This window comes from Stegodyphus dumicola, chromosome 11 (genome assembly GCF_044657685.1).
Source record: "Stegodyphus dumicola isolate Sdum_Otavi_A_Nest chromosome 11, ASM4465768v1".
Lineage (NCBI taxonomy): Eukaryota > Metazoa > Arthropoda > Arachnida > Araneae > Eresidae > Stegodyphus > Stegodyphus dumicola.
This window is the reverse complement of record NC_140778.1, coordinates 74,477,364-74,492,416: the sequence shown is the minus strand read 5'-3', so window position 1 is coordinate 74,492,416 and position 15,053 is coordinate 74,477,364. Positions and strand designations below refer to the sequence as shown.

General features: G+C 35.4%; 2 protein-coding genes across 2 annotated transcripts; one reads left to right on the top strand and one right to left on the bottom strand.

Annotated features, from left to right (window-relative positions):
* Positions 1–4,820: 4,820 nt before the first annotated feature.
* LOC146994114 (uncharacterized) lies at positions 4,821–10,624 on the top strand. Its single transcript, XM_085826858.1, has 2 exons — positions 4,821–4,893; positions 5,012–10,624. Exon 2 carries the CDS (start codon positions 6,631–6,633, stop codon positions 7,975–7,977), a length of 1,347 nt encoding a protein of 448 aa, XP_085682984.1. The 5' UTR covers positions 4,821–4,893; positions 5,012–6,630; the 3' UTR covers positions 7,978–10,624.
* Positions 10,625–12,093: 1,469 nt separating this feature from the next.
* Positions 12,094–13,779, bottom strand: LOC146994113 (uncharacterized protein F54H12.2-like). Its single transcript, XM_085826308.1, has 2 exons — positions 13,473–13,779; positions 12,094–12,989 (listed from the first exon to the last, which is right to left on the bottom strand). Exons 1-2 carry the CDS (start codon positions 13,777–13,779, stop codon positions 12,094–12,096), a joined length of 1,203 nt encoding a protein of 400 aa, XP_085682434.1.
* Between the last annotated feature and the right edge of the window lie 1,274 nt (positions 13,780–15,053).

Below are 15,053 nucleotides of genomic sequence, written 5' to 3'. Positions count from 1 at the left end.
AAGCCTGCCTCATATACCTGAACGACATCATCATCGTCGGAAAGAGTTTTGAAGAACATTTAGAAAATCTTAGGAAGGTGCTTCAGAAACTGAAAGAAGCCAATCTGAAGATGAGTCCCGCTAAATGCAAATTGTTCCGAAAGGAAGTGACTTACCTGGGACATGTCATCTCTGCAGAAGGTGTGCGCACGGATCCTGAAAAGGTATCAGCCGTTAAATCTTAGAAACGTCCCGAAAATGTCCATCAGCTGAGAAGCTTCCTAGGGCTTTGCACCTACTATAGGAGATTCGTGAAGGACTTTTCTTCCATCGCAAGACCCCTACACAAGCTGACAGAGAGCAACCAAAAGTTCTTGTGGACAAAAGAATGCGAGGATGCATTTAACAACTTAAAGGAGGCTTTAACATCTGTTCCAATCCTGACGTATCCTCAGCTTGACCGACCATTTATTCTCGACACCGACGCGAGTAATGAAAGTGTTGGTGCTGTTTTGTCCCAAGAAATAGACGGCCAAGAACGTGTAGTGGCATACTGGAGCAAGTGCCTGTCTAAACCGGAGAGGAATTATTGTGTCACCAGGAAAGAGTTGCTCGCCATAGTCAAAGCTGTAGAACAGTTCCATCACTATCTATACGGCAGAAAATTGCTGCTCCGCACCGATCATGCATCATTGACCTGGCTTTTAAATTTCAAGAATCCTGAGGGTCAAATAGCCAGGTGGATACAGAGACTCCAAGAATATGACATCACTATCCGTCATCGTAAGGGATCATCACACGGAAACGCCGACGCCCTGTCTAGAAGACCTTGCCAAGAAAGCTGCCGATATTGTTCCAGGGTGGAAGCGAAATACAAGCTGCTGACTCCGGTCGCAAGGCAAATTACTACATCAACATCGGCTGATAGAGAACCGTGGAGTGATGATGAAGTCAGGAAAGGCCAGCTGGAAGGTCCTACAGGAGGTCACTTTGGAATAATGAGGACCTTGCAGAGAGTTCGTGAGCGCTTTTATTGGAATAATGCAAAGGATGACGTGCAAAAGTGGTGCCGATCTTGCGATGCCTGTGCAGGTCGGAAAGGACCTAGGAAACGCAGCCGAGGCAAGCTGCAACGTTACAACGTAGGTGCGCCTTTTGAACGTATCGCCTTTGACATCCTGGGACCTCTGCCACGAACTGCTGATGGCAACAAATACATACTCGTTGTCATTGATTACTTCACCAAGTGGCCTGAAGCTTATCCTATTCCTGATCAAGAGGCTGTCACAGTAACTGAGGTAATGATACAGCACTGGATTTCCAGGTTCGGAGTGCCTCTTCAGTTACATTCCGATCATGGAAGGAATTTTGCCTCGGCAGTAATCAAAGAACTATGCAAACTACTCGGCATTGACAAAACTCAAACGACGCCATTGCATCCCCAGTCGGACGGCATGATAGAGAGGTTCAATCGAACCATCCTTAATAACCTCTCATTAGTGGTTTCCAGAAACCAACAGGACTGGGACAAGAAATAACCACTCTTTTTACTGGCTTACCGCAGTGCTGTCCACGAGACTACCGGCTATTCTCCATCACAGATGCTCTTCGGTCGTGACCTTCGTCTGCCTTGTGATCTATTGTTTGGCCGCCGTCCGGATGCTCCTTCATCGTCTGAGGAATATATTCAAGATCTCCAGGCCCGGTTTGAAGTGATGCACAACTTTGCACGAGAGCGAGTCAACTTGGCGACGGAGAAGATGAAGACCCGCTACGACACAAGAGCTACTGAACATCAGTTCCACGAAGGAGACAAGGTGTGGTTGTGGAATCCGACTCGACGGAAAGGACTTTCTCTGAAATTACAGACGCCTTGGGATGGCCCGTATACAGTCCTAAAAAGGCTGAATGACGTCGTGGTTCGGATTCGTAAGTCTTCGAACTCTAAACCTAAAGTCGTTCATTACGACAGGTTAGCTCATTACTATGGCCATAGTACGTAATGTAAATAATTGTAAATAGTATCAGACCATGGTCCTTTTTGTTTATAAATGTGTATTTGATTTGATTTGTATTTAGTATTTGGTTTGCATTTAGTATTTGATTTGTATTTAGTATTTGATTTGCATTTAGTATTTGATTTGTATTTAGTATTTGATTTGCATTTAGTATTTGATTTGTATTTAGTATTTGTTTTGTATTTAGTATTTGATAGCATTTGATTTGTTTAAGTTAGTTATTGCATTTATTGTTTATATTGTTTGATATTGTAATGTAATGTTTATGCCTCAGTTGCATTTATGCCACAGTTGTAAGTTTAGCTTCCTGTCCAGGGATTGTACTGCCCGGGACGTGCAGTCCTTGGTAAGGGGGCAGTGTTACGAATTTGGTATTTAAAAAGCTCATGTTAGTTCAATTATAAATTAAATGGTTTTATTTCTCGCGCAGTGCTGCGCGTGACGAATATTAAAAGAAAGCTAAGCCGGAAAAATTAAAAATACAAGAGCGCGTGCGTTAAATAAATAAATATCTCTTTTTGATTTCGAGAAAGTGCTGGAAAATTCTAGCGCGTGATTTTAAAATGTTATAAAAGGAGGAAAACATCTCAGTTTGTAGTAGTTGCTCAGTTTGTTGTTTAGGAAACTGCTTTTGTTAATTGTAGCGAATTCGCGGATTAGCGTTCTTTAGCTGTTTTGAATGACGTTCTATTGGACATTTGAGTAGTTAAAAGATAACTACTGTGAGATATTGTAATACTGCATGATAATTTGAGAAAATTTAAGCATTTTTGTTGTGATAATAATAAATTTTTGTTCATTTTTCATCGGACTTGTGCATTCATTTCATAACGAACCCGTACGCACGCAACAATATCATTAAAAAAAAAGCCAAAATTTGATTGTTAAGGCTGGTGCTTTTAATCTTACTGTTGTTGTTAAGGCTGGTGCTTTTAATGTTATCATATGACTGTTGAAACTTTTCTTAAGTGTCAAATCTGCATATTGTAAAATCCGTCTTCCCCCTCCCAAAATAATAATAATAATAATAACAATAAAAACAGATTTTTAGTTGCATAAAGTAAACTCTTGGTATTTTCTCTGCTAAGGAACCACATGCAAATTTAAACTTTCATATTTATATGTTTCTTAAAATGTGCCATGATCAAAATCACCATGGTCTAAAAATCCTTTTTTGCTTCATTTCATAAATTAAAACTACTATAAGGATGTGTAACTGGGAATTTATAAAGCAAAATCAAGTTTTTGTTACTGCTTTTATAATATTTTTATAATTTTTCTAACTATAAGTAATATAATCTTGATATAATCTAAGATTATGGAATATACGGACATAACTTACAGTTCTTAAGTCTTGTAAATCTCACAATCTAATAACTGTGTATGAATAACCATCACTGAGTATCATTACCTACATTCATAGCATATTAACATAACTGCCGACCTTTTTATTTCAAATTTTATGAAAATTTCTTACATTACTTAGACATTTAGTCTAACAGAAATCTGAATGTTTTGTAATAAAAGTAGGAGTATAATTTATATATAAAAATTTTAATATATAGCAAGTACTTAATTACCGATTTCAACATCTTTGAATGTAATTATAATTTATAGTCTTTGCAATCATACATTGTAACTTAACTTTAGCTAGACATTAAGTGAATTATTGCTAACTAACAAACGGAACTGAGAAGGGTGTAAAAGATCCTTTGCTGAAACTTAATGAGAACCGAAGGCACACTTTATACTCAGACAAACTTTATACACTTACAACTCAGCCAACCACTTGTGGCAACATAAATTTATAATGTATTTCTTCCGCCTTCTTAGAGTGCCTTCGTGGTGTAGTGGTCTGCACGCTCGGCGCGTATTCGAGAGGTCCGTGGTTCGATTCCTGGTGAGAGCATGGCTCATTTTTCAAGTCTCCTGCTTCCAAAAAATACGAATGTTTCTACAGTGGCGCTCGAACTACGGCGCCACTGTAGAAATGCCCGATCGCATCTGGCATGAGGGACTTTTTTACAAGGTGATTTCCTTTGACTTCAGTAGAGAAATCATTGAAATTATTTACTTATTTATCAAAAACGGGAAATTCCTTGTCTCCGTTGGTAAAGATTTTTCAAATAAGATTGGTAAAGATTTTTCAAAGAAATATCAATGCAGCCGTGCCCCAGTGCTCCCTTTTGGGGCCTATAATTTCTCTTTTTTATGTGGCCGATCTTCCCAGAGATCACATATATTACAACTATTTTCTTGGCTGCTACGCGGATGACACCGCGTTAGCAGCAAAGTCCATGAATACTGAAAAGGCCATTTAGAACTTACAAATCTTGATGCCACAACTTGAAAGCTGGTGTATAAATAACAGTAGTTAGGATTTGAGTATCCCTGCACCCCGGAAGTGCCGTCGACCTTCAAAAGTACTTGGATGTAGTAGTAGGCGGTAATGTAGGCGAGACTGTTTGTCATATACCATGTTTTTCTAAAATAGTGCGTTTAATGTAGTGAGGGAAGAAAAAGGTTAAATGAAGGATGAGAGGCTTGTAAAAAAAAAAAAAGGAAAATGATTTAATTAAAATTCACGAGTCGAATGTAATATGCGCATTTGAAAGGGTTGATTTCAGTTCAGTGGGCTGGGATAATATTCTGCATTGCTAAATTAGGAACGAAATGGTCGCTTTTCCTTGAGAAAGGTTAGATCAAGGTTAAGATTTTGAGGGGGAGGTGAAAGTAGTATTTGATGAAATACGTGTTTTGAAAGCGTAAACATCCTGTAAGCGCACAAGGCGAGACTTGTGAAACTTTCACTTGATCATTACATTTCGAAACGGTGAGGTTGGTGCTATCATCCTCCATAAGGATTACGATGGAAGCTCGTAATGGTTAGTGAAACGTAAGTTTTTTTTTTTTTTTTTTTTTTGTGTGTGTGTGTGTTATTGTTTTTTTATTGTTAAATACTTTCTGCGATAAATGTTAAGCATAAAATTATAATTAAAATTAGTTTATTTTAGAACGCAAACGTAGATGTGTTGACACGTTGGGGGATGTGCAGCCGTCAGAAGATCTTATTTTAAACCTTGCTCCCGAGGAAGGCGAAACCTCCCGCAAAAAACTCAAAAAAATTAAAATATACATTGGAAAAAATGTTTCAATAGAAACTTGTGACTTCAAAAATGTCAATTATGTTTCATTTGTAAGGGTGTATCCCGAAACCGCCGCCACCCCCAAAAGATTTAATATAAATATGAATTGTATTGATCGTATAATCGAAGCTTTGGGGGTGATTAAGAGTCACTGTATGTAAAATTTAAAAAAAAAGATATCAAAATGCTAATTTTGCTGGAAAGCGGTAGTGGAAGTTAGTAAATTAATATGAATTTTATATAATATTGTAAGCAGAAAAGTTCCATTATTTATTTATTTTTTTTTTTTCAAATGATGAATTTTATTCAGTTAGCGCAAGCCCACCGAGGCTATTTGCGCACTTTAAGAACAACATTCGATGCTTCTCAGAAAGATCCGTATGAGATATTCAGAACGGCACGCCCTGCCATATACAACATTTTAAATACTAGATCGAGTTTAAGACTCAGGATTTTAATATGTTTGAAAATATGTTTTGAGAAACTGGGGAAAGATGAAAAAGAAATTAATCAGTGTTTTTATTTTTGTTCTCATTGCGAAAGGATTTTATCCTCTAACCAAATCTACGAAAGCATTGACAGATGCTTTAAAAAGATTTTAAATTTGATAGATAATTTTGTGCGTAATGGAAGCGGGTGGAAAATAAAAAAGTTAGAGTACCTTGACTTACACGTTGGAAACTATCGGGAAAATCGCAGTGGTTGTAAAAACATCGCTTTACCGACGGGATTAAAAAATAGAAAAGCGTTGTTAAATATCAAATGTGGTGACGACAATTGTTTTTTATATTCTGTTGCCGCAAGTGTTTTTCCGAAATCCACTAGAAATCCTCAGAAGGCTTACTTGTATAAAAAGGATATATCACGTTTTAAATTAGGATCCCTCAAATTTCCCTTAGCGTTAGGCGATGTAAAAATGTTTGAAAACTTGAACGATGTATCCATAAACGTGTATGGATATGAGGAAAATGAAATATTACCTTTGCAATTAAGTGAAAAGCGAAATGCGATAAAAACAGTAGATTTGCTATATTTTCAAAAACATTTCTTTTGTATTCGAAATTTTAATCGTCTATTACACGCAAACGAAAAACGAGTAAATTTTTTTTGTAAAACTTGTTTAAGTGGGTTTCAGAGAAGGGAAACGTTAGAGTATCACAAAACTCTTTGCAATGAAAACAAACCGCAGAAAGTTAGCATTCCTAAAAACACACTTCTTAAATTTACAAATTTAATGAAAATGCATTATCATCCTTTTTGTGTCTTTACCGATTTTGAATGCCTCACGCGCAAGATTCAAACTGCGTTTCCTTCTCCGCAACAGAGTCATACTACCCCAATTGAACAGCATATTCCTATTAGTTATACCCTAATAGTTACTGATGTGGAAAACAAGATTATTTTTCATGAATATTTTTGCGGAGAGAATGTAATGGAACATTTTTTTCACATCGTTGAGCGAAATCAAATCTAAAATTTTGCAAAAGATGAAAGAGTGTTTACCGATGCAGGAGACGTCGGAAAAAAGTTACGATTCAAATATATGTCATATACGTTTGAATCATTTTTTAGAAGGCGATGTTCGGGTCAGAGATCACTGCCACTGGAGTGATGGGCATGTGAAAGGTCTTGCACATCGCTCCTGTAATTTGAATTTTAAAGTGTCAAACTACATTCCGGTGGTAATTCATAATTTCAGGAATTATGATAGTCACCTGTTACTAAAACACATGCCGAAAATGTATGCAAATAAAGTTAACATTATTCCGGTGAATTTGGAAAAATTCACCATGTTTACACTAGATGAAATGAAATTTATTGATTCGTTTCAATTTTTAGATGCGTCTTTGGACACTTTGCTGTCGAATTTGAAAACGTCACAACACGAATTTAAATTGTTTAATGCATTTTTTGAGAAAAATCCCCAACGAGAATTGTTATTGCGGAAAGGCGTATTTCCTTACTCATATTTCGCGTCAACATCGGTGTTGTATGAAACTTCGCTTCCACTGCAGAGCGCGTTTAATAATGTATTACAAGGAGAAGCAGTTTCCGACGAAGATTATGCACATGCCACACACGTGTTTCATTCGTTTGGATGTAACACTTTTGCCGATTACTTAGAGTTATATCAAAATACAGATGTTATTTTGCTAGCCGAAGTATTTTTATCCTTCAGACGCACCGCTCTAAAATATTACCAGTTGGATTCTGTACATTTTATAACGGCTGCCGAATTAACGTGGAATGCCGGACTGAAAGCGTCTAAAATTGAATTAGAGCTTCTAGGAGATGTGAATCAATACATTTGGTTTGAAAACCAAATGCGAGGAGGTATTTGTTTTCTGGGTAGACGTTATGCTCTTGCAAATAATCCTTATATCCCCCAGAGTTATAAACCCGATTTACCACACAGCTATATCTTAGCCTTAGACGCAAATAATCTATACGGGTGTGTAATGAGCCAGCACCTGCCATTGGGGGGTTTTTACTGGTTAAAGGAAAATGAGGTGGAGGCGTTTGATATTTTGTCTTGTGTTGAAGACGGTGATGTGGGGTATATTATCGAATCCGATCTGTTATATCCCTCCCATCTGCATGACCAACACAATGATTTACCGCTAGCACCGGAACATTTTGAACTCACTTTTGACATGCTATCGCCTTACGCCAAAACCCTGAGCAAAAAATTTCAGTTAGAGACGACACTTCCATGCAAAAAATTATTACCCAATTTTTTTGGAAAAAAAAAAAAAAAAAAAAAAAAAAAAAAAAAACTACATCGCTCATTATTTAAATCTAAAGTTTTACGTAGAACAGGGTTTAATAATTAAGAAAATTCATAGAATTTTAGCTTTTAAACGACGAGCGTGGCTTAAAGAATACATTGCTTTCAATAATATGAAAAGACAAAATGCGTCTAGCGAATTTGAAAAATCTTTCTTTAAAAAGATGAATAACGCTTTCTATGGAAAAACCTGTCAAAATGTTAGGAAACGTATTCACGTACAGGGCGTTTTTAGTGAGGAGCAATGCCAAAAAAAATTAAACAGTCCTCTGCTGGAATATTTTGAAATAATTAATGAAAATTTTCAGTTTTCAAAATGAAAAATCCAAATTTGTGTCTAGATAAACCGATTTATATAGGTTTCAGCGTTTTAGAATTAGCGAAGTTGCACATGTATAAATTATTCTATTCGCATTTTAAACACTTTTACAAAGAAAAATGGGAGTTGTTATACACAGATACAGATTCTTTGTATCTCTATATAACAACTGAAGATGTATATAGTGATTTAAAAACGAATTTTCTAAATATTTTGGATTGCAGTAATTTCGAACCCAATCATATAATGTTTAATGAAGAGAACCGTGGAAAACTGGGATTTCTTAAAAGTGAGACACTCACCCCCATATCGGAATTTGTGGGTTTGAAATGCAAAATGTACGCATTTCGTTTCGGTGATACTGTTAAAAAGACCGCGAAAGGAATCAAAAGGAGCGCGCTCAAAAACATTGGATTTGAAACGTATAAAAACGTTTTCAAAAATGCTTCCCTGATTAGGAATTCTCAATATTCAATCATTTCAAAAAAGCACGAACTGCAAACGATTTTTCAAAATAAAGCTAGCCTCTCGGGATATTATGACAAAAAATATTTGTTAGATGATGGAATTCAATCATTGTCTTATGGTCACTATAACACGCGTGAAGAAGACATGAATTAAAAAAAAAATAATGGAACTTTTTTGTAACATTTTATTGTATTTTTGCAACTTATATTTTTTTATGCTAATGATCGACAAAAAACAAAAATGTGTTTCCCTCCCATAGAATACCCAGAAGAGATGGCTTTATTTCAACCAATTTCTTTGCAAGATATGTGTATTCAAACTATTTTATCTTCGATATTACGTGTAGCTGAACTGTATAATGTAGAACTGAATATTCCTCGTATGATTTTAAGAGATATAATAGAGAAAGGTCGATTCTGGATTGATTTTGAAAGTAGTTTCTCCTTAGAGAACAGAGGTGTATTTTGGGATGAAAGTTTAACTCTCTATGAAAGAATTCGATTTAATAAGTGGTTTTCTAAACAATTTATTGCCTGGTTTTTCTTTGATGATGATGTTATATTTCTTTTACACCTAAAGATTGCACATATCACATTTGTAAAACATGTAATTGTTCAAAATAATGAGTCTAATATTTATTTGAAAAGCTGCAACAAATGTTTAGAATTGTGGTTACGATGTCAAACAGACACTACCAGAACGAAATGTAAAATTTTCAGAAAATTCAATCATTTATTATGTTATAATGAAAGGGATACCCTTTCTTATATGCGAAATGAAGATAACTGGTGTGAGATATGTAAGCAAAGTCCTCTGTATTTCATTTGCGACGAGAATTCATGTTGCATTTCTTTTGGAAACTTGATACACGAATGTCCCCGAATTAACCATGATCACTGTTATAATAATTGCTATGGAGGTTATGTAGAAAACTTTAACTGTCTAACTAACTTCTTTTAACTGTCGAATATGAACAAAAATACTGATACATTATGGCAATATTCTGATTAATCATTTTTATTTTATAAACACCCCGAAATTTTTGTTGATATGTAATGATTCCATTTATGTTTGTAACAATGTGAAATGTACTTTTTGTTTTATTTGATTACTTATTGTATTATCAATATAACATCTCACATGGTGTAATGGGTTAGTTTCTAACATGGTGTAATGGGTTAGTTGCTAGTTAATAATGGGTTAGTTTCTATATAAATTTACAACGAAAAATCGTTTTGATGTCTTTAAATGTTCATTTTAATTTCTGATACTTATATGCGAAATGAAGATAATTGGTGTGAGATATGTAAGCAAAGTTCTCTGTATTTCATTTGCGACAGGAATTTATGTTGCATTTCTTTTGTAAACTTGATACACGAATGTCTCGCGAATTAACCATGATGACTGTTATAATAATTGTTATATAGGTTATGTAGAAAACTTTTCTTTTAACTGTCGAATATGAATAAAAATACTGACACATTAAGGCAATATTCTGATTAATCATTTTTATTTTATAAACACCCCCTCCATGTATTTTTCGACGAAAAAGAGGGGGGGAGGGAAAGAAATTTGTGTTGATATTTAATGATTCCATTTATGTTTGTAATAATGTGAAATGTACTTTTTGTTTCATTTGATTACTTATTGTATTATCAATATAACATCTCACATGGTGTAATGAAAATAATGGGTTAGTTCCCATATTGGATTTACATCGAAAAATCGTTTTGATTTTTTTTAAATGTTCATTTTAATTTTTGATACCTTTATATATTTTACAACAGTAATATGTTTTTTGTTTCATTTGATTTTTTCATTGTATCATGCATACAAGAATGATTATTTTGTATTAAGCTTCTGTAATCCTTTAGAAAAAAAATAAAAAAATGGACCTTATCCAGGAGGTCCGGTTTTAGTATCTTCTTGGAGGAATTTACATTTTATTAATTTCTTCAAGGCAGATGCTTTTACCGGAAAACAAAACAGTGGAATAGAAAAAGGCAGCTCATAAATAAGTGTAAAAATGTATTATTTATCTAAATATGATATTTTTTTTTCAGAGACAAAAAAAAAAAAAATTGCATTTGAAAGAAAAAAAAATCCTTTTTATTGATCAAATTGTTTGTGTTACACACAAGTGCGATGTAATTCTCGCACAATAGCATCATCATTCAGAATAACAAAGTAAGCAATTTTAATTACATAGCGTTCATCTCTTATACATTCACTTTCATATTCAATTTTTTTCGAAGAAACACAATCCAACATGCTATTATATAATTTACTACATGCCGAAAAAAGAGCTATTTGTTCATTTTGAATGTATAAGTAGCAATATCCATATTGTTGTTGTGGTTGATGGTCAGCTTTATGAATATGCTTGACCACGTCGGCATTCTTCAAAATTTTCAGGTAATGACGATTTCCTTTCCCGCTAGTATTTTCATCGTAAAGAGCATTACGAATGCAGTCGCTTAGGTTTTTAAAGAAAAAATGATTAATTTTTTCAACGTGTACTTCTTCAACAGGACTGTTTTTGGAGTTTCCAGTGTGCAAATAGCCGTAACGTTCCATCGTCGACTTCTGAAGCGTTAGTGATGTTTTGCGGGAATAACACGCATATTTATCAAAGACACACAATTTTGTTTCTTGGCATGAAAAGCATGACAACAGCGGCGACGTTTGAATTTTTTTTAAAAAAATTCCCTAATAAAAATTTCATTTTTTTTCTTATCTTTCGTGCTGAGGTCCTTCAAAGAGTACCCTCTTACCATACAAAATAAAAAATAAAGAGCAAATTTTCCGCAGGATGTACTGGTATCATCTTGAAAGCATATTTTATTATAAAATGTTTTGTTAGCGTTGGTCATTAAAAAGTTTAAAATATTTTTGTTAGATGGAGCAAGACCATAACTGTCGAAGTAATATGCCGTGCTGTTTTTCTTAAAATATATCGAAATCCAGTGGCTCCTAGGTAAAGTATGCAGATCCGAATTCACTATAAATGAGGAGTAATGTCTCTTTCGTAAGGGTATGAAATTGGAAGGATATACACCTCCAAATGTTTTTTTGATTCGACTATCGCCACAGGCATATTGACACAGAGTTAAAGTATCCATTACCGCCTTTGTTCGAAATGAATATTTCTGTATATGCTTTTAAACACTTCTTCGTACACTTGATGTTTCTTTGATGGGAAAATTTCAATAATTTTTTCGGCAAAAGCGAGAAAGAATGCAATGCGCAGGTTCGCTATTTTATTGGAAAACATCATATCGCCTATACTTCGAATTACCTCCTCGCCTGCACCCGCCTCCTTAGCTAGTTCGCTAATTTCATTTCCGTATATTTGCAAAACTTCGTCCATGATTTTTAATAATCTGTCGTGACTCCGCGTGACTTGTCTATTTCAATTATGTTCCTGTATTCAGCATAGACTATCAGGGTAACTGTTTCTGGCAAGGCCGCTGCAAATTTGATATCAATGGCTATGTTTCCGCTCTTATTTATGCTTACGTGGCTTTCATTAGATGCCATATCTGGAGTCAAATCAACGGCATATAATGTATACCCATCTTTGTATTCATCAAAGGAGATATTGATGTTGGGGCTTGAATGATATCGATTTAAATCTTTAAAGATGCTTAAATAACTTCGCCCATAAAATGTTTTTTCGAAATTGGGCTGATAGGGTTTGGAAGGTATCATCTGTGCCCCATTTAATATGCATAGGTAGTTTAGGTTATAGTGATGAAATTTAAAAGGATTTCTGTTGATGCTTCCATTATAGGCGGCATTAGATACAAAACCTAGAATGAGACGTGTGGGTAGCTGACCAATAAAAGCGTTTGCTATAGTTGTCGATTGCAAACCGCTCGATATTGCAAAACTTTTTATGTCAATCCTACGAATGGGCATCTTAATAACTCCTTTTTCTAAAGCCTTTTCGTGTGCTATTAGGATGGAGAGAGCCACGCTGACTTTTCTCACGTATAGTTTTGCTAGCTGAATTCTAATTTTATAATTGTCGTTTGCCGACATCAAAGTGAAAACATCTTTATGCCTTTCCAGTTTAATGCGTACATTAACCCCGTTGACTAACAATTTCGGTTGAGTGGCCAAATCGAAGTGCAATGGTCCCACGAGGTCGAGGCTTTGGCTAAGCTTGCAACGATTTGCACGCGTTGTATAACCTTCGTTTTCGTCTCCCACAACATCATGCTTAGATGCAGTATCTTTTGCAAATAAGCCAGCACTCAGTAGATTACCTTAACCTGATTTGGAATAGAACAACAAACTTTCCAAAAGGGCTCTATAAGAATAATTCACTTGTGACGAAACCTGTTTATCATTTAAAAATATTGAACAGTCGGAAAACAATGTGTTTAAAATATAATTAACAGGTGCCACCCCGTCGGCGTCGGTGAGATTGGTATCGTTTTTTTTCGTTATTTTAAGTCGTGTGTGTAGTATCGTATGCGCCAAATCCAAATAGTGTTCACCATTACCGCTAATGTAAAATTCTATGGGCGTCTTATCAGACAATGAAGATACGGGGTGGATTTCCACGAAGGAAGAGGAATCGATGCCCAGTTGTACGGCGACACCATTAAAGAGATCCAATTCGCTCTTAAGGCATATAACCCCCTGAGTTTCCATTACTATTAATCTTTATGTAAAAATATCTGCTTTTGTCTTACAACGCTTGCTCTTTGATTGACGATTTTTCCTCTTGCGCTTTCTTTTTATACCTTCTCCCCTCTGTAATATTTCAAAAATATCACTTTTTATTTTATTAGAGGTCTCACGTAACCTGCTCCGAGCAGAGTCCTTAAATGACGATCCCGCTGCAACATCTGACAAGACGTTCTTTCCTGTTTGCATCAACTGTTTGCCCAAATAACGACCGGCTCTAAGTGCCAACGGCGTAATGTATCGGCGCAAATCTCCAAAAAACCCATAACCTCGTTGGTGAGGTATACCTTGAAAGTAAACACCACCGCCGCCACCAACTTGAGCACAATAATAGGATTCGCACTCTTTCTGATTTAAGTGCATTTCTCTAAGGATGTTTTAAGAAAGTGAGAGGAAAGCTTGAAAAATCTTCAATTTATATAGTTTTCTTACGGCGAAAAGACAAGACTACAAATGTTTTTCCTCCCGTAAAGGTAATTTTTTTCCCGCTACTCGTTCTCAGTTCTATTTCTATCGTTTCCACATAGTGCTTTCGCAAAGGAAAATATATAGTTTTTTCATGCTTCACAATTTGATCATTTTTTTCATTCACGCAGGGAATAACCCTTAGCAGCGGAACATGCACATCTCCAACGTGATGTGATTCGATTAAATCGCTGTACACAAAAATTTCTGTAATGCCCCCGTCCAGTTCTAAGGGATAGTCGCTTATATATTTTCCGCTCTTGAAATGGGTGTTGACGAATCCCAGCATGTCTGCCAGCCCTTTCCCAAATGCCAGCTCCGATTCTGGAGGAACTTCTAAATACACTTTTGAATTCGCTAATTGTCTTAAATGTACGTGTTGAAATTCGCGAAATAAAGTTTCCGGGGATTTATATACGCCTGCGCTGACATGCAAATGTAAAGTTTCTTTTTCAGTCATAGTTACTTCGGGATATCCTTTAATTATAAGTTCCGTGGCGTGAATAAATATAATAATAATATTTAAATAATAATAATATTTAAATAAAAATAAGAATGGCGTGAAAATTTAATAGGAATGCTTTTCTCCACATTCCTAGTTATTACATAGTCATTATTATACTCTCCCACATTATACCAATTTCGTGAAATAAAAATTTCAGTTAGACCTACTTCCCAAGAATCGTTCAATAACAGAGGAGAGGCGAGTTTTGTTCGATAAGATGATTGATTGTTTTGAGGGAAATACTGCATGCTCGCATTGCTGGGTAGAGTAACGTAGAATTCGTCTGTCATTTCATCCATGACGCTTTCACCCACGAATTAAACCGTCGATCAAAGCCTTTCCACTTGACGAAATATTCTTTCTTAGCACCGACACCTCTCGTTTGCAGAATTTTTTCCACTCTCCAGAAATCGTGAGAACTCTTTAATACTTTTTGTAACTCTTGTTCGTAAAACCTTCCTTTCAGAACTGTTCCTTTTAAATCTTTAAACAGATATGTCGGAGGACTCGAAGGATATCTCTTATATATGACAAAAACCTCATCCGTTCAACTGGGCAAATAACCTTTGCGAAATGCTCGCCTTGTTTTAGAAATCCTCACCTGGTCATTTACCTCAAATTTGTATCTCGGTTTTATGCTATAGCCATACAGTTTTTCAAAAATTTC

Bases quoted from the DNA above. Each gene is read 5' to 3' on its own strand.
- LOC146994114 (XM_085826858.1), top strand. From the start codon at position 6,631: ATGAAAGAGTGTTTACCGATGCAGGAGACGTCGGAAAAAAGTTACGAT.
- LOC146994113 (XM_085826308.1), bottom strand. From the start codon at position 13,779: ATGCACTTAAATCAGAAAGAGTGCGAATCCTATTATTGTGCTCAAGTT. The intron at 12,990-13,472 runs GTATAAAAAGAA...AATCAGGTTAAG, and splicing joins AATATTACAGAGGGGAGAAG to GTAATCTACTGAGTGCTGGC.